Genomic DNA, 22713 nt, shown 5'->3' with positions numbered 1-22713 from the left:
CTCTTTCCCTAAACCCTAATATCAACTCTTGTAGCATGTGTCACTTTTTCATTATACTATTAGTAAGCATATTTTATTTATTTATTTATTTATTTATTTATTTATTTATTTATTTATTTATTTATTTACTTTTGAGTTAAAGTCTCACTCCATCGCCCAGGTTGGAGTGCAGTGGCTCACTCATGGCCATCCCAGCCACTACCTGCTGAGCTCAGGCGATGCTTCTGCCTCAGCCTTCCAAGTAGCCGGAACTACAGGCAGGTGCTACCATGCCCGACTAATTTTTTGCTTTATTGTAGAGACGAGGTCTCACCGTGTTGCTCAGGCTGGTCTCGAACCTCTGGGCTTAGGCAATTCTCTTGCCTTGGCCTCCCAAAGTACTGGGATTACAGGCTTGAGCCACTGCACCTGGCCAGTAAACATATTTTTTATCTCTAAGACTATTACAAAGTTCTCTGCAGCATGTAGTTCTTCTTTGTCTTTCTATTCATCTATTCATTCATTCATTCACATGTTCACTTATTTAACTGACAACTGATTATCAGATATTTTTCTATGATATGCCAGTTATTGCATAAGATACAGGGAAATATGAGGAAAAACAAAACATATTTGTCCATTCAGAGGGAGCTGACCATGATAAGAGGAGACAAAATGACAATAGGCATACTTAATACAACGTGAAAATGTCTACTGGAGAGAGATGTGTATAATAACAAAAAAAGAGTCTTTATTTCTACTTGAAGAAAGTCAGGACAGCCATTGCAGCAGTCTTCAGTTGTGAATTAATTCTTTGCAAGGACTAAAAGGCACTTTCCAGGCTGATGAGATGATTGGATGAAAACTGGGGTGGGGGGATGAAGAACATGAAGACCGTAAAAGAGAAAAAACACTGCAAGGAAGGAAAGTTAAGTTTTGTGTGGCTGAATATCAGGGTGTGAAGAGAGGTTTGAGAGGGACTAGGAGCTTTGAACATCACATTTCATCTTGTGCTTTGAACACAGCACAGACTTAAAAGTTTGCTGACTGGTGCAGCTATTGTACTATGTAGTACACAGCAGGCACTGTGTACACTGGTTGACTGACCACGCTGCATGAGATATTTAGGGGACAGAAAGCCTGACTTCATCACTGAGTTGCAATGCACTGCCTCGACTTTCTCATGTCCTCAGACAAGGAGACTGAGCCAATATTTCAAGTGGTATAATGTGACTTTCAGAGGAAAAAAAAAAGTTATGTTAGTAAGTAGCCAGACCATTGTTACTTCATAGTCTATTAGAAATCTTGACTGAATTCAGTAAATGTGGTCACCCAAATGATGTATTGCTATCCTAGTTAAGGAACTTCTGATAGAACACAACCTAGTTGCCCAAAATGAGTTTCCTCAGGAAAAAAAAAAAAAAAAAAACAGAGCTAGTCCACTGCACAATTTGAAGTAAGTGAACATTATATTAAATGATCAAGGCAGCAGAAGTTATAGGTTCAACTGAGAAGGATAAAATTTAATACTGTAAATATAAAATATTAATGGTTTTTCAGGGATATATTCTGATAAATTAAAATATTAGTTTTAACAAAGAAAGAAATTGCATACCAGATGACAACCTCTGCTATTTTTTCACTTACAAGAATTTTCCAGCTTCTATATTCAGGCATATTTTTTCTAAGGGCAAAGTATTTGTAATAGAATTTTCTTATTATTTTTGATAGGAAAGGGTACTATTGCGTTTTCTGAATTTTTGTCTGAAGTTTTGTTCTGATGTGTTGCATTTCCAGAGCAGAAGGACAAGGAGCAGAATTGGTGTCAACACATACATAAAGGTCCAACAAAGAAAAGAAGTTGGTTTCATACCTTCAATAGGTTTTGGTACAAAATGTGATGAGGGCTTGGTTTTCTTCACTCTGTTCCCCTTCATAATTTGACCTTCTTTATTGAGTCCTAGAAACCATGCTCGGCCTGATTCTTGCTGGCGGTACAGTGTGGAAGAATAGATTACATAGTAGTTTTCAAACACAGACTCCTTAAATTTGCACTCTGGAGTGAAAACATCCTGCATGAAAAAAAAAAAGGAGATACAGAAAAGTGAACGGCTTTCACATGAATCAGTAAATGGTTAAATCCAGTGAGCTTGACACATATGTCTTCTGTTAAGAACAAATGAGAGGCAACAGCACATAATTTCTATTAGCATTTGATTATAAAGATTTGTTGCATTAATCAAGAAACATGATTTCCTCTCTAGTCAACATTTACTCCAGAGAACACAACTGCTCAGACTTAAGTCATTTATTAGGCTAAAATAATTTAAGACTGTGGCCAAGACAGAACTCTGAGCCTAACATAATGTTTTGTAAATTGAAATGATTGGCCATTCCTCATTCTAGTGGTTCTTAGCATGTAAATAAGGCTCTAGAATTTATTCCTTGGAATCAAAATCAATAACCCCGGCAAACACAAGTTCACATTGGGTTGTGTTTTGAAGGAACTACCATATATGCGCAAAAAATTTATTACCAGAGCCACAGCTTGCGCCATAAAAATTTATTACAGAGCCACAGCTTTGCCTAATGCCAGCAGCTTTCTCTTTAACTTCTTTAAAACTTAAAAAAAAATTTTAATATAATAATTAAAATCTGAGACAAAAACAAATCAGGAGCAGTAGAACAAAAAGTACACTATCATCATATTGAATAAACTTCAGTGAAATATAGAATAAGAGTTTTAGTCCCAGAAGAAACCATAAGATCCTCTGCTTCAACTCTATCATTTGATAAGTGAAAAAAACGAAATATTTATGATTTATTCAAATTATGAGAGGGGATCCCAAGAATAGAATTATTTTTTGGAGAATGGGTTCCTTGTAGTACAGGCCTCCAGGTAAGTGTTCTAGGAACCTATTGATAACAGTGTACTAGGCTAGTATTGTTTTGAGAGGTTGTGTTCAGCTTCGGTTATATTTTTTTAAAGATTCAGTGTTTGACCATTTCATGATGGGTGATTTACATGAACAACCTGCCCACACTGCACTGAGTGTTCAGCAGTTTTTTGACCAAAAATGATATGGCCCCAGTGTCCCACCCTCTCTATTTACCAGATCCCACCCTGGGTGACTTTTTTTGTTTCCCCAGATGAAAAAAGTCTTCAAAGGGAAACATTTTGCTGATGTGGAAGAGGTGAAACAAAAAATGGCAGAAGCGCTAAAAGGCATCGAAATTGACTAGTTCAAAAAGTATTTTGAGCAGTAGAAAAATATCTTGATAGGAGTATTGCATCAGATGGAGACGACTTTGAAGGTGATTTAAGTTTAAACATGTAAGAATTAATACATATTTTTAAATAAATAAAATCCATTTTGGGGGTCCCCTTCATACATTAAAAAAAAAATTACAGAGTCAATCAATGCCAGAACTCACATTTATTGCTTCACAACCACTAACCACTGCCTTTCAAGCTTACCTTTTCTGACTGACTCTCGTTTAGTGACTTACAATGAGATTTTTAAAATCAATGCAACAAAATTATATCCTAACATGTCAAATAAACAAAACTGTACTTTATGGAAAGAAAAAAAATATTTCCCCTTTTGAGATAAGCAGAAAAAAAAAATGTGATAGCATCTTAATCATCTACAGGTAAATAAAAATCCGACATGTCAAACATTCATAGCAATCACTCTCTTCTTCACTATGTACTGGAAGAATTTCAAATTGCAGCTCCCATTATTTAAGGCAAGTAAACCTTAAATGAAGTTATTGATGAATATAGGAACAGAGTTGGTTAAAACCATGTCTTTGTAGGTGATACTCCCAGGCTAGTCTCCTGGCTCCATTCCTGGAGAGCTAAGTGATGCATAGATGGGAGACTGGTGAAGGCCTTTGGTGTTAATGACATTGCTTAAGGATCCTTTGATTTTATTGTTCTCTCTCTCTCTCTTTTTATGTTTAAGAGATGGCGTCTCACTATGTTTCCCAGGCTGGCTTTGAATTCCCGGGTTGAAGTGATCCTCCAGCGGTAGCCTCCCAAGTAGTTGGGACTACAAGTATATGCCACTGTGCCTGGCCTCTTTTTAAATGGTTCTAACATTACAAACCAAAATATGAGACTAAGAAAATAGGAATGAAAAAGTGGTTATAGACATTAAAATATGATAGTAATAATAAGTGTTATTTTTGTATTAATACTAAAATATGATTTTTCAGAGTACAGTTAGTTTTAAATATGAGTAAACTAACTGACTTAACAATCAGAGAAACAGGTAGAGTGGCTCATGTCTGTAATCCCAGCACTTTGCAAGGCTGAGGTGGGAAGACTGCTTGAGGTTGGAAGTTCAAGACCAGCCTAAGCAACATAGCAAGGCCCCTGTTTCTAGAAATACATAAATTAATGAATACATAATGAATTAATGAATACATAGTGAATTAATGAATATATAAATAAGCAGGCCAAGCCTTGTGCTTCATGCTTGTAGTCCTAACTACTTAGGAGGATGAGGTGGAAGGATTGCTGAAACCCATGAGTTCCAGGCTACAGTGAGCCATGATCATATTACCACACTCCAGCCTGAGTGACAGAGTGGGACCCTGTCTGAAAAGTAAAATAAAATGAAGTAAAACAAAATAATCAGAGACACAAATGACTATGAGTTAATTTAAATCCACTATGATAGCTATAATTTAAAAATAGACAATAAAGAGTGTTGATGAGGATGTAGAAAACTGCAACTCTCATCCATTGCTGGTAGAAATGTAAAATGATGCAGCAGCTGTGGAAAATAGGTGGGAAGTTCCTCAAAGTTTAAGCATACAGTTACCATAAGCTCCAATGATCCTACTTTTAGGTATATAACTGAGAAAAATGAAAACATATGTCTACATAAAGGCTTGTACAGAAATATTCACAGCAGAATTATTCAAAATGTGAAAACAACCTAAAGATCTATCAACTGATGAATAGGTAGACAAATTGTGGGATCTCCATACAATGCAATATTATTCAGTTATAAAAAGGAACAGAATTCTGATTCATGTGGCAACATACACTTAAAAAACATGATGTTTCATGAAAGAAACCAGAAGCAAAAGGCCACATGGTTCTATGATTCCATTTACATGAAATGTCCTGAATAAGCAAAACCAGACTGAAAGTAGAGCAGTGGTTGTCAAGGATTGGGAGAGGGGGTGGAATGGGTAATGAAAAGTGCTTTTTTTGAGAGATGAAAATGTTCTGAGATTAGATAGTGGTGATGTTTGCACAGTTTTGTGAATATACTAAAAACAACTAAAGCATACATAGACTTTAAAATGTAAATTTTATGGCATGTACATGATATCTCAATAAAAAATCAGAGAAACAAAGCTACTAAAGAAAGTGAAGAAACAAATGAAATGACTGCACATTCCTTGTCTGGCAGTACGAGACCAAATGACAACCTGGGTGAAGGAAAACTGGCTCTTCCATGGCCTTGTCTCAATATTATCAGACAGTTTTAACAATGCCAAATAGAGATACCAATGTGATTCGGAATCTATTTATATGATAATTTTAAGTTCTAGCTCTTCTAAGTCTAGGTTAAAAGATTTTTTAAATGCTCAAATTTTGGTACAGATTTTTATTAATTTTCTTTTTTAAATGAATCAAAAATAATTCCAAGGCTTTTGTTTCCAGATCTAGTCCAAAACTAACAAACATGATATTAACCCTAGATGCTATGCTAAGGAACTCTGGAAAGATCAAAGGAGAAATGCTATGTATAATATTTTAGACTTTATAATAGGAGTTAGGAAAAATAACTTCTACTGTGTATAAATGCATATCATCAGATATGTAGATGATGATACCACCTCCTTTCTCATGTGTATACATCATAAAAATATAAATTTGAAGATAGATATAAGGCTGCTTTGGAATAGCACAATTTGGCACCTTTATTTAACAAGGTAACTAAAGCTTATGATAGTGAATTAATTGTCCTCAGTGTCAAAGGAAGTCAGAGATGGATCCAGACCCTGCGCTTGAACAATAGGTTCCTGGCTGCTGGTTCAGTACCTCTTCCAATGCCACACAATGATTTCCTTCTGCCGTCCAGGCCTGCTTTTGATGCCAAACTGTTGATTCCAGCAAGCCTTAGTCATTATCATAAAAACCACATCAGTGACATGTAATTACTATGTTGTCATTTATACATGAGGGAATAACACTTCCACTTAATAAATAATGAACTCCTAGGTTTGTTTTAAGTCCCTTTCTGGAACAGCAAGAGTCCATGATATTGCACAGGGGCTGGAGTCCTGGGACCCTAAGCCAGGAACACCATTAGATAGGGACTGGTCCTTGAACTACTGAATTGACAAGTAAAGGACCCTATACACAGTATCCAGGCCCTAATTGAAAATGAAAAGCTAGTGAAGTACTGCATGTCATATCAACAGGGGCATGTGGGGTCAGAATTCGAAAATGAGTCATACCTCATCAAGGCAAGACATTTCAGGAGGAAATATGGCAGGAGTTTACTGCAGGCACTTCTGTGGCAGGATTTTACAGGCAGGCTCCCTTAGGAACTGGAAGGGAAACTTTAAGGATACTGAGCCAGCCTGGACAATCACTAAGTACAACCTTTACAATAAATATGCAACTTCAATTTCAATATGGAGTTGGGCATCAAATAATTTACATTGTATCTGCTATTATCCCTCTTTCTGTTAAATAAAAAAATCAGAGCCCTAGACTTGAAATAAAAATATCCAAAGAGTTTGCCTTCTGGCTCCATGCATACTAACTGTGGGACTTTAGGTAAACTTTTGAATTTCAAATTTTTCTACTATAAATTGAATTATTTTAAAGAAAATAATTAACTAGCATTTTCAAGATCATACAGCTAAGGGAACTGAATCAGTACCGCCAGTCACTTCTATCTTATATAATCTTTGCTGTTTTTCTGATTTACAATATTGTTATATTTCCTTCAACAAGAATGAATTGGGTGCTGAATGTCCTGGACTTTATAAAAGCATTGATGAAGAACATGTCTCTGTCAGCCAAAGCTTACCATGTCTATGATGGGAGCAAAAAAAACAATTATGACATAAACCAAAGCACATTAAATACTAGAAGAACCATCAAATACTATGAGAAGTTAAAGTAAGGATAGTTTAATGTAACCTGAAGGGACTAGAAAGAGCATTTGCTATGGACCTACTGGATAGAAAGGTAGAGAGAACAACTTGGGCAAAGTACAGCTTGATGCCTGGGAAGAAGGGGCATGACAAAGAATTAGCATATGATCTCAACAGTGTTGACAGCAATAGTCAATCAGGAAAAAATATAGTATTTTATTCATATGGTCATTAAAATCTCTAAATTTCTGTCCCTTTATCCTTCTTGATGCTTATATATTAAGGAGAATGCAATTCAAATAGTGATGAGAAGGGCCAAAGCTGGCACAGTTAGAGGGTAGCCAAGAAGGAAGGGACGTATCCTGGCAATGGCAGACCCTAAGAAGCCAGAAACTGTGTAGAATACCATAGATCTAAATACAGAGAGAAGATTCAGGAAGAAATTTAGTATGGGAGAGGGGTCAAGGTAGAGTATAAAACTATGAGGTTGGGGATCAGGAAGAAGAATTCTAGAAAGAGTAGGTTAGATTTAGATAGGATGGGGGGAGACTGGGAAGGGTCCTGAGTGATCACCGTGGGCTTAAAGTAGTGTTCCAGCATTCACTCATTCATTATCTGATTTGGAAAGGGTCGATATTCATAACTGTTGAGATTAAGCTTCAGGAGGATAGGTGTTCGTTATGTGAAAAATAATTGACTAAATAATGGCTTATACAATAGAACAAAAATCCGCACATTCTACTTCTCATTTTTTATTATAGGCCATTATATAACACACATGATTACAAGTTTGATTTATGAATAGTGCTGCCTATGTTAAAACTAACCATTTGCAAGTTCTCACAAAAATGATATATCAAGACATCAAATAAACAGAACAGAAATAGAGAATTGTCCAGAACACATGTAGAAATAAACAGTAAATATTTTCTGGAAAGTCATGTGGATTCTTTAAATTTCTGATGTGTTACTACGCACTGACAACTTTCTGCCTGACCTATGGCAAGTTGATTAACTTCTCTTAAATTCAACTTCCTCCACCATAAACTAAAAATACATTTACTACAGCCACATGGATTTGTAATTATCAAATTACTTAACATATGTGAAAGCTGTTTGGTAACTACAAAGGCCTATACCATTATTTGAGATTATTTCTTCTATATAAACATCCTTGACATCATAACTTTAAAGATTTCTACATTTTAGCAAGACGTCTTCTCAGAATATATTTATTGAAAGGTAAAGAATATTATGATTTAATCACAACCACTTTTGCTCCCCCGAGCTTTACTTATAATATGTACACTTTCTAACTCAAGTAGGAGTACATGACTTGTACAACTCCGTTGAGTGAATATAGTTTAATGATACTATAACCACAATATACCTTTATTCTGCACTTTGCAGATCCTCACTTCCTCCTTACTGCTCTGGCTGAGATAGCCTATGAAATGAATGTGTAATGAATGAGTGAAACTCACTGTACTGAGCCACTGATCTCCTAGCTGCTGCTCAAATATAATAAAGCACATCCCATTTCAAATACTTCACAATCAGTATCTCTTGTTCTTGAAAACCTCTTCAGTAACATTAGCACGTTTGATCTGTTATTTATTTCAGGCCATTGCTTAAATGTAACTACCTCAGAAAGACCTCCCTTGACTATTTTATAATTTAGCACCTCCTCCAATCACTTTCTAACCTTTTCCCTTGCTTTTTTTTCCTTCAGCTTGACACTTCCTGACATTATAAGCACATATGAATTTGTTTAAGCTCTATAAAGGTAGGCACTGTGATTGCTACATTCCCCTCATATTCTTAACACTTCTTGGAATTAAAAAATACGCACTCAAAAAAAAAAAAATCTGGTGACATCGTAAGACCTGGACTTTTATTCCTATGTATCTCTAAATTGGGTTCAGATTGGAAAGATCACTTTCCTTCTTCGGTTCTCAGTTTTTTCTAAATGTAAAAGAGAAGTTTGCCAAATTAAGCAATCTCAAATGTCTCTATTTAAAAATATCCTATCGCTTTATTATTCATAGTAAATTGCTAAATAATTTATCAAAATTAAGGAGTTGATATAAAATATTATTTCAAAAATAGTGCTTATCAGCCGGGCTCGGTGGCTCAGCCTGTAATCCCGCGCCTTTGGGAGGCTGAGGTGAGTGAATTGCCTGAGCCCGCGGGTTCGAGACCCGCCTGGGTAGCGAGACCTCATCTCTACAATAAATCAAAAAAATCAGCTGGGCGTGGTGGCGCATGCCTGTAATTCCGGCTACTCGGAAGGCTGAGGCGGAAGGATCGCCGGAGCCCAGCAGGCTGAGGTTGCGGTGGCCGGGAGCGGCCACTGCACTCCAGTCTGGGCGACAGAGTGAGACTCCAACTCAAAAAAAAAAAAAAAAATAGTGCTTATCTACCAAGGAAATGGTGGTAATATACTATGATTTTACAAGCAAATAAAGAAAAATGTAAACCGAGAAAACAGACTTTAGTAAATTAGTAATAGCCATTAGCAATAATGTAATTATGATGAATAGTTCTCCCTATGGCATGTAAAAATTAATAATTTTCAAATATATTCCAGATACAAAAAGACTTTGTGCTTCTTACTTTTTCCTTTCTTCTTTTTTAGTGTACACAACCATCTATGTTCCCAACTGTCTGTGCAACCTTGTTTACTGAGTTGTGTATAAGGAAGAAAGGAACAAAAAGTTACTGATGATTCTTCCAACACCATTTACATACAACTCCAGAGATAGAGAATTCCTCTGGTTATAATTTTTGACTGTGAATCTTCTGGTTTACTAACTTCATTAATGGCCTTCAGACACAGAGAACTTGAAAATCCTTGCTCTGTTAGCAGCTGCTTTGTTAACTGTGTTGTCAGACATAATGATATTAAATCAAGCAAGAGAACTATTGTTTTGCATCTGGATGAGAGGCACAGAAAATGCCAAACTACATTATCTCAAATGAAAAATTAAAAAAAAAAACAAAACTGGGATTGCTTTGACTAGAACAAGTCTAATTTTATAACTTAAAAAAACTGTAGATATGAAAACCTTTATCTACACGCTTTTGAAATAATTTTTTTCGGGAAAACTACTGAACTAGTTTCTCTAAAAATAAAAAAAAATTCATTGTTAGCACATTCTATGCAATATCTGACAAGGCAACAAGGTAAATTTATACCAATATAAAGTAATGCAACTTGTGATATATTGGGAATGTAATACTGGGGGTAGATAAACACAATTATTCAAAGCCCTGCTTTTTGACCTTGAAAAAGCTACTTAATTTCTCTGAAACTTGGTTTCATCATCTGTAAGTTAAACTTAATTATACCTTCACTGAAAGGTTGCGATTATTAAACATGACAATAAATGTGTGTCAGGCATATGTACTTGGCATATTATTCACATACTCCTAGTTACAATTTATTTATTTATTTTTTTTGAGTTGGAGTTTCACACTGTTGCCCAGACTGGAGTGCAGTGGCCGCTCCCAGCCACCGCAGCCTCGACCTGCTAGGCTCCAGCAATCCTTCTGTCTCAGTCTTCCAAGTAGCTGGAACTACAGGCGCGCGCTACCACGCCCGGCTAATTTTTGATTTATTGTAGAGATGAGGTCTCGCCAAGTTGCCCAGGCGGGTCTCGAACTCGTGGCCTCAGGCAATCCACTCACCTCAGCCTCCCAAAGGCACGAGATTACAGGCTGAGCCACCGAGCCCGGCTCTAGTTACAATTTTTAGGTGATAACTGAGATCACAAATGAGAATGCATTAGTCTAAGCAGTAGACTGTGAAAAGTCACTTTACTTGTGGAATCCAAATAATGTGTCATGAGTATCTCTTACCTGTGACAGACTAATCAGGGTTTTAATGCTTAAGGCCCAATTTGACTATCTATATAGAGAGATAACATAGAATAATCTAATCATTTTTCTTTCTCTGGTAAAGGATGCTGTTGCCATCAATCAGAGATAAGTGATGTGGTAATTTTCAGGTTATCACCTACTAATGAGACATTATATCACATGCCATTTGATGTAGCCTCTAGCCAGAAGACTGTAACATTTTGTAATGGTCAAGGGTCAATGCATCAGGACCTAGACATCATAATCATACACATATATGAAGGGGGACACAAAAAAACTGGAATCACTTTTTGAAGGGTGGGCCCTTTGTAGTGCAGGCTTCCTCTGCTAGGTAAGTGTTCTAGGAACCCATCGGTATCAGTGTACCAGCCAGCATTGTTGTGAGAGGCTGCATTCAGCTTCAGTGAATTATTTCAAAGCATTTGTCCATTTCAGTTGTGGGGGATGTACACAAACAACAGGCCTACTTACACTGTGCTGAGTGTTCAGCAGTTTTTGACCAAAAACGGCATGATCCCCATGCCCTATTCTCTCTATTCAACAGATCTCACCCTGAATGACTTTTTAAATTTCCCCTGATGAAAAAAGTTCTCACTGGGAAACATTTTGCCTATGTGGAAGAGGTGAAACCAAAAAAAGGCAGCAGCACTAAAAGGTATCAAAACTGACAAGTTTCAAAACTGTTTTGAGCAGTGGAAAAAGCATCTCGATAGGTGTATAGCATCAAAAGAACAGTACTTTGAAGGTGACATTTAAATATGTGAAATAAACACACAATTTTTATAAATAAAGTCAATTTTTGCAGACGTCCTCTCTTGCATGTGTTGCATAACAGTGATTCTAAGTACATGAAGCAAAAAATGACAAAACTAAAAAGAGAAAATAGATAAACCCACAATCATAATTAGAATTTTTAACACTATTCTCTCAGCAATTGATATAACATATAGCAAAAAACAATAAAGATGCAGAAAATCTGTACACTGTCAAACAACCTAACCTAATTACTATTGTAGAACATGACATCAAGCAACTGCAGAATGAACATTCTTTCAGAGTACACATGGAACACTCACCAAGATATGCTGGCCCATATATATGGCCAAAAGATTGAAATTTCACAGAGTACATTCTCTGACAACAAAAATTTCTGAATAAATGAAAATTAAGTGATAGACTTATAGAGTACCTAAGGGGGAAAAAAAGAAAGCATAAGCAATATTAAAATAGCTCTAACTGAATAACAACAAAATACTACAATTTGTGGAATATAGCTAAATAAGCATTGTTAGGAAATGGGAGAAAAATCTCACAACGCAGAGACCATTTGATGCACTTTTAAGAGTTGGACCTACAGTTATAGTAGCATATGTCCAAAGTATATTCAAGACTGGATTCATGGTAAAGATGTATGTAGTATCAAAATACTGAAAACAATCTAAATATCCTACATTTGGGAAGTGGTTCACTAAATTCCAGCATCTCCATACCTGAGTTATTATGCAGCTACTGAAGATAATAAAGCAGTTCATTTTGTACTGCCTTTGAAAAATCTTCAAGACATACTGTAAAAGATCTCTAAGACCTAAAAAATCTTTAAGCACATTTATCTTTGTTTATGCCACCCTTTGAATTAAATACACACACATAAACAATATAAGCATGTATGTATTTGTGCAAGCTACCATTTGTGTTAAATACACACATATATACACATACATACAAATAGATATTTGCTTTTATTATGTATGTTTGGAAAATCACTTGACGGACACACTAGAAGCTGGTAATAGTCTTTGCCTTCTGAAAGTAAAATTTGGGTGGTTGGAAGAACAGAGCTATAAGAAATAGACTTACTTATTTTGCGCAATGCTACTTTTAGCAATGAATCAATGGCGAAACAAAACAAAACAAAAAAATCTCTGAGTCAGGTAGAATTAATATACTAGCCAAATATGGCCTTCAGATTTCCAATATAAAGTACAATCACTCAAAGAGTTTTATTTCAAAGCTTGTAAACTGTAGACTCTGGAGTCAAAATTTACCTACCCATGCACACACAACATGCAAAAACCCTATGACCACAAGGATATACCATAAGGTCACTTGACCTCTTATAAAAGAATGGCATTTTCTTGTGAAAAATTACTGAAGGAAGAAGACCAATGAAGACTTTATTAAATAACCAATCCCCAAAATAGAGTAGTTGAGTGAAGGAGGGAATGAGAATAAACCTGATTACTTACCCTATCTTTTATGTTCTAGTGATTAGACTACCAGAATTACCTTGGACCTTGGTACAAGGAATATATATCAATAGACACACTCTTATCTGTATTTGAACTCTACTTCCTTCCTTTTTCAGCCTTTCCAAGATTTGGGGCCAATCCTAACATCCGGGGGGTTCCAAAATTTCTCCTCTAACACTGCCTAAATTTCAAACGAAGCTGGCATAAACAATGTGACATTTCACCTGTGACTATGCAGTAAAGGGCTTTTATTCGAGAAAGATACAGTTTGCTGTAGGCATGACACATAACTATGTTCACCAATATGGAAGAGAAACAACTCCAGAATTTGGTTGTGTTACTTGCTTACTCACTGAGTTTAAATTATACTTTCATTTAAACATAGTCTTTCTGGAAGTGAATACAATGCTCACTGACTGAAAAACTTCTCAGTGAGGAAAGACTATAATGGTCAATGCATGAGAAATGTGGGCTGCATGCATGATGCCTGCAGAGAACCTGTGATGCAGGATTGCTGAGATGTTTCTGTAAGTTATAACAGACATCCCAAATCTTTTTTACTAATCTGGAGAGAATGCAGGAGTTTTTTTTGTTTTTTTGTTTTTTTTTAAAGGAAAGTAATGGAATACCAGTAACATGTAGGTACCCAGTGGTGAGTAGACAGAGACCTGACATTATATCCCCAACAGTGCTATAAACACACACCTCACAGGTGTAGTCTGCTCAGGCTCAATCAAGTCTGTGTATATTGTCACACCAGTCACTTTAATTTCAACAGCCTAAAGAGTAATCTGCTAGACAAACAGTTCTGATGAACTGAAAAGCTAGAGTTGTGGTTTTTTTGTTTTTTTTTTTAACATCTTTGCTGCAATGCTTCTTGCATGATGATGAATTCTCAGGACAGGAATTCAAAGTAAACACCTTCACCACTAAAGAGGAGTGAAGACAGAGAAGACTGAGTCACTTCATGCTTTGAGAAAAAGTCCTCGCTAAAGTCTTCGCTTATGGAATATCATTTACCTCTATCATACTTTGGAAATACTACCATTTGGACAAAGAGATCATGAGTATACTTGTTTGATTTCATAAAAGGTACTAAAAACTAAGGAAGTTCATAAGTTCTGTCCTTATGATGAGCATAGAATCTTTGACATCTAGAACAGAAAATATGTAAGCTGACTCTCCATTTCACAGATGAAGAAAGCAAGGCCAAGGTTGGGGAGGACATAACCCAATCGAGACCATGCAGTTATATAACAGCAGAGTCAGGATTAGAATCCAGTCTCCAATTCAGGGGTTTGCCCTCACTGTGCCACAATGGGTACTTTGGTTAAAATTCATGGCCTTTCACAGAGTAAGAATGACCAGCTAAAATTGGCATTTACTTTGAATTCGGTATGTTTTCCATTAATCAAATGAGCTTCAGTCAATGTAACAGTTGTTGTTACTTTGCCTACCTACTAATGTGAACACTTGGTTTTTAGTTGTTTTGATTGTAGGTAGAAAGTATTTTGTTCTTAACAGTCCATAAAAGCAGGCATTAGTAATATGAGAGGAAAAAAAGCAAAAAGAGGTGATCCTTTTTTATATATAAATAGGGTAAAAGCATGGTAAATGGAGAAAAGATTGTCTTTTTCAAAGTGGAATTGGCATCTGTGGGCAAAGAGAACCACTGGGTGAAAGGTCAGAGGTAGGCTGATCTATCTCTGTACTTAATAGCCATACTACTACCTAATGGTTCCATTAATGCACATTTTGAGTTCAATTCATTTGCAGTTAAGGACTTATGATTTGATCTCTAGCAAACTAAATGTTGGCAAGTTTCTTACTCAAAGTATCTTTGCAGAGCCTACAAAAATGGCAGACCAAGAAAATGGTTTTCCAAACACAAGCATTTTATCTACCTATCTTCCCATTTACAGTGTTTGATTACAAATCAATGAAAAGAAGGATTTCACACATATTGGATAATTCATGTTCTCTGCCTTTACCATCAAATTACTACATTTCCGCATATTTCTATACATCCATCTTAATAGGTTCTTTGACACATATCATTTCAACTCTCACAGATTTCATTACAATTTACATACTTCGTTCATTTTTTGTTACTGCTTCTGTGCTTTCACATGTGACAATTCCTGCCAACTATATCTGCAAATCCAAGTCTCACCTCTTCTTAAAGTCCCATTTCAAATTCAACTCCCTTCACAAAATCTGCTCCAATCCTGTCACCTGAAAAATCACTTCTCTCTCTCTTCTGATTCGCATCAAAGTCATTTATCTGTGATTTTCTTAACAAAAGAATCACTTTTTATTACATATTATATGTTTGCAATTATGACCTAAGTGTAACTTATTTGAGATCGGGGACTCTGTCTTATTTCTTCTTGAATCTTGCATAATATTTGGCATCTGATACCTAGTAGCTACTCCATAACTGTTTGTGAATGAGTGAAGGAACGAAGGAATCTAGTTTGCTCCAAATGTCTAAAATAGTTTGATGAAACAGCCTTTGCAATGGCTCATCAAGCCTACTACAAATAGCTTTTATAACTAAACTTTCTTTGAACCAAAATAGCAAACAAAATTCAGAATGTTTCCCAACTGTTTGCATTTTTTGAAGTACTTTTTATTTGAAATTTAAAAGTTACAGCTAACAATCAATGGTTCGATAGTCTAAAAGAAAATAATCATTTGTTCTTTTACTCATTGGTGAAAGAGAAAGAAATATTTTAAAAATATAAACAGAAGCATACTTTCTCAAGGAGCCTATAATATAACAATAAACACAGGTATGAATCAACATCATTTTCACATTCAATGTTAGCTTACAAAAATAGTGATTTTATGTTGGTGTCTCTAAGAGATACTATTTTTTAATTGAAAACCAATTATATAGAAAGTCAAATATATTTAACTTGATAAAAGTCATTAACTTGTATTAATCAAAGCAAACAAATGTGGTATTCTGTGAATTGAGGAATATATGGAAAATGCTAATGCTTCTTTTGTAATGTTAATACTTTGAGAATTACATGTGAATAATTTAACAATAAATTCATTGTTTCTATACACTCTCAAATGTCAAAGTTCCTGTTTAGTTCATGTCTACATACTGTCACCACCTTATGTTTTTTGATAAATACTTAGTAAAATGTACATAATTTATTCTTATATATGGTTCTGCACATATTAAGCTGACTAGTAAGAAGGCCATCCATTTCTTTTTTATATTTATTCTATTAAAGCTGTTATTGAGAAATATTGAGCGAATAAACAATTCTTCTTCAGATCACTATGAAACCATCAGTTCAACTTCTCTTAAACTTTATTTTGTGAAATGCTACTTTATCTGAAAGGAAAATAATCTTGATTCATTTCCTGTTTTGAGTTCCATGACTGTCTATAAAAATGTAAAATAAAATAAGGAACTGGGTTAGCAGTTTCAAGAACAATTGAGAAGCTATTGTTTAATGTGAGTCATGTCTCCTTTTCTGTTAACCTCAAATTCTTCTCCTATCTACAACATCAGTTTTGGAATTTGGGGTTCAACTGTTGATAAGCAGTCAGAATTTGACTTTGGTTTTCTCTGAAATGTGCCAACACACTCAAATATGGTCTTTGTTCTTTTCGAATATTTTGCAGCTTGGCATTTTAAATTTCTTTTTCTCCATAGTAGACATCTGGATTCATAGAGATGGAGCTGAAAGAAAGCTGGGAATTCTTCTAACCTGAACCCCAACATTTGTAGAAGGGAAAGACCTAAAGTTGGAAGCCAACCTCAATACTAATTCTGTTCTCTTAACCTGAAGCCAAACAGCAAAGTTTCACAGCATCTCATCAATTTAGCTTGTATTCAGTATGAATAGACTCTGACCATTTTCCCTAATAGAATCAGCATGCAAATTTCTAGCATTCAATTTTGAAAAGCTGTATTTAAAACCACTGTGTGGGAGAGCAGAACAATATGTGAAGTAGATATTATGCTACAGAGGACAAGTTTTAGTTTCTGACACAGATAGTCTTTTCTTGAGCAAAGACAGAATTTATATATCTTATAATTTCTTATAAACAGGTCAAGAAAATTATAACTATATGCTTGCCTGTATTTTTAATTTCCATGTATATTTTATATGTAAATCAACACTAGATAAGCCAGTCATGGTAGGAAGAGAAAGAGAAGGTTAATGTGAAGTTGACAAAATAGCACATTTAGTATTCAATTCCTGGGTAGACACTGAAATAGGTCTATAATTTGTATAGTCTTTCAGTTAAAATTTAAATTCTGTCCATGTTGTTACTAGTTAGTGATACAGAAATTAATAATAATAATTCGGTCAGAGTGTATAATATTGTGAGGCATAAGATTCAGTGACAATGCTTCCTTCTTGAATAAGAACCAGGATCAAAAAGAGCTTCCTGGAAGAGACTCTTGTGGGATGCAAAGGAACTTCTCTGGTAGAGAATGAGGAAAAGGAAGGATGAGAAGGAAAGGGAACGGATAGAAAAGGAAGGAAATACAGGGAAGAGAAAGAATGAAAAGAGGAAGGATAGAAATGGGGAAAGATAAAGAGAAGAAAAGGAAAAAAAGAAAAGGATAGCGAAAGGAAAGCAATAATAGTTGACTTTTCATCAACACTGAGGAATTAGATGCGGTTATGATTTCAAGGAACTGGAGAGTAGCAGACCCATGCATTAGGAAATGAAAACAGGATGGCAAGTGGGGCTTAGAAAATGCAGACATTTTATTCTATCCCAGGAGTTTTGGAGACATTCCTGTGAAACAGGAAAGTTTCCTGAGGAAAATAGTGGCTTAATTTATTTATTCATTTAATGTGTTATTTCAGTAATCTAATAATCAATTTATAATATTCTAATAATTTAACAGTATTGTAATTCTATGAGATACTGATCTTATCATTCAAAGAGGTATTAATGAGGTGGCCTGGTCTAAAAGATGGTCCAAAGGTAGAAATTCTAAGCATAGGACTTCCATGCTCTGAGTTCCTACAACCCAGCACATATGGGAAAATATTATTCTTATCTTTCCAAAAGTTAGTATGGGATTACAAAGTGAAACTATGCATGCACATATTTTTGTCTTTCAATTTTTTGTTTCCTAACGTCAGGCTTAACCTCCAGTTAGAGAATTCTGCCACTAGGTGGCGCGGTGGTGACTTGGTTCCAATAGGCTACAGTTGGATGTGACCAAGAAAAGGAGAGTCATGGGTCTCATGATTACTATTTCTATTTATTTTACTTTTTCTTTCAAAAAGAAACTGTAGTAGACAGTTAATAAATAAGCTTCAAGAATAAGTTTCTGGAAATAGTTAAGTGTGTTATTATGACACCTAGATTAAAATACATTTTGTGAGAGAATGATAAACTCATGGCTTTGCTATCAGGCACTGGGTTTTAATTCTGCCTCTTACATTTCTTAGTCAGATGAAAAGCGAGGGGGAGGGGAAAAAAGAAAATCAGAAAGATCCTCCATCTGTATAAGCCTCGGTTTTAATATTATAGGAAACCTGAATCACCATACTTATTTTACAAGTGGTTAGAAGATAAATAAAGCTATGTGGTACAATGTGCTTTGGAAAGAACACAGGTAGCCATTAAATATGGCCCACAAATATGCTTGATTTAACTCGAAACATTTTTTCAGGTTCAAACAATTTCACATAGAAATATCATTTCTGACTTCTTCTTAACAGTCTGAAGTTCAGACAACACTGAATCTTCATTTCCCTATGTAAGAGTTAGAGTTATATTACCTAGGTTCTCCTCCCTGCACTTGATTCTGCTTACACCGACTTAGGGGACACTCGCTTGGGACTCTAGTGCATTAATGTCAAAAACCATTTGAGCATTTTCACACAAGCCAACAGCTTCTAGGCTTTTTGAGTCTCAGTTTCATGAAATTTCCAGTCCTGTGAGAACTATCTAAAAGGAGCTTTTTTATTTCTTTGTACTTCTTTCTTATTTTACTTCCGATATTTAGAAGAACCCAGTAGAGAAATACACATTAATTAGTCTCGAAAGGAGCAATATTCTCTTCTGTGACATAGACCTACTTTTCAAAATCAAAATGAGAGAGAACCTTGATCTGTCAAAACAGGAATTAGCTGGCCACCAAATTCACTGATTTGTCTATGAGTTGGATTTAAAAGTGTAAAGTTGACCAACATCTTTTCACTCTTTACCCTGTTATGGACTAAATTGTGTCTCTTCCCACTCCCAAAATTCTTATGTTGAAACTCTAACCCCAGGACTTCAAAATGTGACTGTATTTGGAAATAGAACTTTTAGATTAGGTTACAGTGAGAATTTTAGGGTGAGCTCTAAGCAATCTGACTAGTGTCCTAATAAGAAGAGGAAATTGAACACATCTAGAAATGCCAGGGATGCATTTCCACAGAGAAATAACCAAGGGAAGAGACACCAAGAGGGTAGCTATGTGCAAGCCATGGAGAGGTCTCAGAGGAAAATTATCCTGCTGGGACCTTGACCTTGGACTTTCAAGATCTCCTTCACTGTGAGAAAATAAATTACTCTTGTTTAAACAACTTCATTTACAGTTTTTTTGTTATCGAAGCCCTACAAATCTAATATACCCTCCAAAGAAAATTCTGATTCAGTCTCTACCCAGTCTCTGCCTTTCCTCTTTCTTTTGAGCAGGATGTGTTAAGACTTTTGTGTTTGAAATACAGGAGCAAGGAAGAAGTAGGGTAAGACTATGTAAAACATAGATGGTCAAAGAAGAGTTTTCTGTTTGTTTGTTTGTTCATTTGTTTTGATGAGGACAGGTTGAATAAGAGCAAGGAAACAGTGAGGATATAGTATATAGCCTATGAGAGCCAAAGAAAATAATTTGTATTTTTTTAGTTGGAGTCTCACTCTGCCACCTAGGCTGGAGTGCAATGGCTCACTGCCACCGCAGCCTCCATCTGCTAGGCTCAGGTTAACCTTCTGCCTCAGCCTTCCAAGTAGCTGAAACAACAGGCGCGCGCTACCATGCCCAACAAATTTTTTGATTTACTGTAGATACGAGGTCTCACCAAGTTGCCCAGCTTGGTCTCAAACCCCGGGTTCAGGCAATCCTCTCGCTTTGGCCTCCCAAAGCGCCGAAAATAAATTTTTTAAAGAAGTCTTGAGAAATATAAAGAACTTCAGTCTGACTGAAATTATGTTACATAGACTTTTTCATTTTATCCATGTCCCTTCTCCAGGTCAAACATAGTGGTTAAAGCTTCAGTATTATTGTACAATAATATATCTTTCTATAACAAGCAAACAACAAGAAAAAACACCTTTTAGAAGTTGCAACTGGTATAAAATTTTATGTTTCAAAAATTACATGTGTATCAAGATCTATATTAAAAGGTAAGTGATTAATTTATTTAAAATATTTTTAAAGCAACTGCGTATTAGAAGAAAATTTAACTGTCTTCCACAGATAATATAATTTAATTATATTTAATTTTAATAATTACATGTATAGGATATATAATAATAACAAAAATGTAGCTAAGTCTTCAACAGGTAATGCAATTTAATTACATTTTATTATACTTATAGATAAAGTTATATATATATAGTATAATATATAAATAGATGAAAATATAATAATTTTATTGTGAATAATATTATAATTGATTATAAAAATATATTTTTTACATAAACCAGCTCTATCTTGATAATTAAAATCTGACAAACCCCAATTTCAACTCCCTTTTGGAGATATTCTTCATAAATCTCAGTACAGTAGGTCAATATCCACCTATGAAAGGGATCGGAATACAAATTTGATAATATTAGTGAAACGGTTTTACAAATTATAAAGTACCATATATGTGCAAAGGACTAACATTTATGCTTCTTATTCTGAAGAATGATGACCTCTTCAAAAGAGCATTCATTATTTCTGCCTATCTCTTCAGACTATCATAAAAGTAAGCCTAAGAGAAATCAATAATATATCTTATATAATAAGACAAGACTCTTGTAATGGTTCCCCAGTCGTTTTTTTTTCCCCCATAGGGACTTTTAGCATTTGTGCTTACACTGACATAATATGGAGAATATTTTTATAAATAAATAATGAAGTTCTAAAAAACTATGAAGACGGTAAAAAGATCAGAGGTAGCAAGGGGTTGGAGGAAGGCAGGAGGAATAGATGAATAACGGAAGATTTTTAGGACAGTAAAACTATTCTGTATTATACTATAATGTTAGATGCATACCATTATACATTTATCCAAACCCATAGAATGTACAACACTAAGAGTGAATCCTAATGCAAACTACGGACTTTGGGTGATAATGATACGCCAATGTAGGGTCATCAATTGTGACTGACGTATCACTCAGCTGGAAGATGGGGATGTCATGTGTGTATCTGGCAGAGAGTATGTGGAATATCTCTATACCTTCCTCTCAATTTTTCTGTGAACCTAAAACTGCCTTACTGAAACCCTAAACAAAGAGCAGGGATACAGTAAGATGCACAAAGTAGGGAAAAGGTTTCCCAGAAAATAAGACAACTATATTAAATTGTTTTAGGCCATTTTATGTGTTGCATGAAAAATGGGCTAACATTGTGCACCTTTAAACACCCTGAGCAGCCAGGCTCGGTGGCTCAGCCTGTAATCCTGTGCCTTTGAGAGGCTGAGGTGAGTGGATTGCCTGAGCCCGCAGGTTCAAGACCCGCCTGGGCAGCGAGACCTCAGCTCTACAATAAATCAAAAAATCAGCCGGGCGTGGTAGCGCGCACCTGTAGTTCCTGCGACTTGGAGGCTGAGGCGGAAGGATCGCCGGAGCCCAGCAGGTCGAGGCTGCGGTGGCCGGGAGCGGTCACGGCACTCCAGTCTGGGCGACAGAGTGAGACTCCAACTCAAAAAAAAAACAAAAAACAAAAACAAAAAACACCCTGAGTATACAGCAGTGGTAAGGTGCCCTGGCATAAACTCTCAAGAAAAACTCTGGAGAAATCATTCTTCACTCTCACTTATACAAAAATTTCTCACATGCTAACAAAAGATCTGTCATGGTTAGAGCTGGAAGTCTCGGTCAGCAAATTTTACACACACACACACACACACACACACACACACACACACACACACAATTTTTCTCAGAACAACAAATATGTGTGTGTATTTTAATGGCAGAAAAATGAGACAGATCCCCTCACTCAAAAAAGATTTTAAATATAACTAGCATTGATTTTGTTCCCTTTTCATACTTGTGTTATGCATTTTTCCATAAAATCAGAATCACAATGTTTTCAAACTAAAAAAGAGAGCGCATTCGATTTTACAAAAAAATAGTCTCTGAGTACAGAAATTAAAAGTAAAAATGTGTTTCTAATTTTATACTACTGTATTAAGTTAGTTTCAACATGTTTTTATAAATACATGTAGTTGTTTTTTATTTACTTAATACATCAGTGTAGACACAGAATATC

General features: G+C 35.5%; 1 protein-coding gene across 1 annotated transcript in view; it reads right to left on the bottom strand.

Moving 5' to 3' along the window:
- The window catches only part of FGF12 (fibroblast growth factor 12), a 233010-nt gene that overhangs the window by 23004 nt on the left and 187293 nt on the right, over positions 1-22713 (bottom strand). Inside the window, exon 4 of the mRNA XM_008070123.2 lies at positions 1853-2051. Coding sequence (XP_008068314.2) covers positions 1853-2051 — 199 coding nt within the window. The remainder of the gene's footprint in view (positions 1-1852; positions 2052-22713) is intronic.

Source organism: Carlito syrichta, unplaced genomic scaffold (genome assembly GCF_000164805.1).
Source record: "Carlito syrichta isolate Samal-C Ts95f unplaced genomic scaffold, Tarsius_syrichta-2.0.1 Scaffold313018, whole genome shotgun sequence".
NCBI classification, from domain to species: domain Eukaryota; kingdom Metazoa; phylum Chordata; class Mammalia; order Primates; family Tarsiidae; genus Carlito; species Carlito syrichta.
The sequence above is the reverse complement of the archived record's forward strand: the minus strand, read 5'-3'. Positions and strand labels throughout refer to the sequence as shown.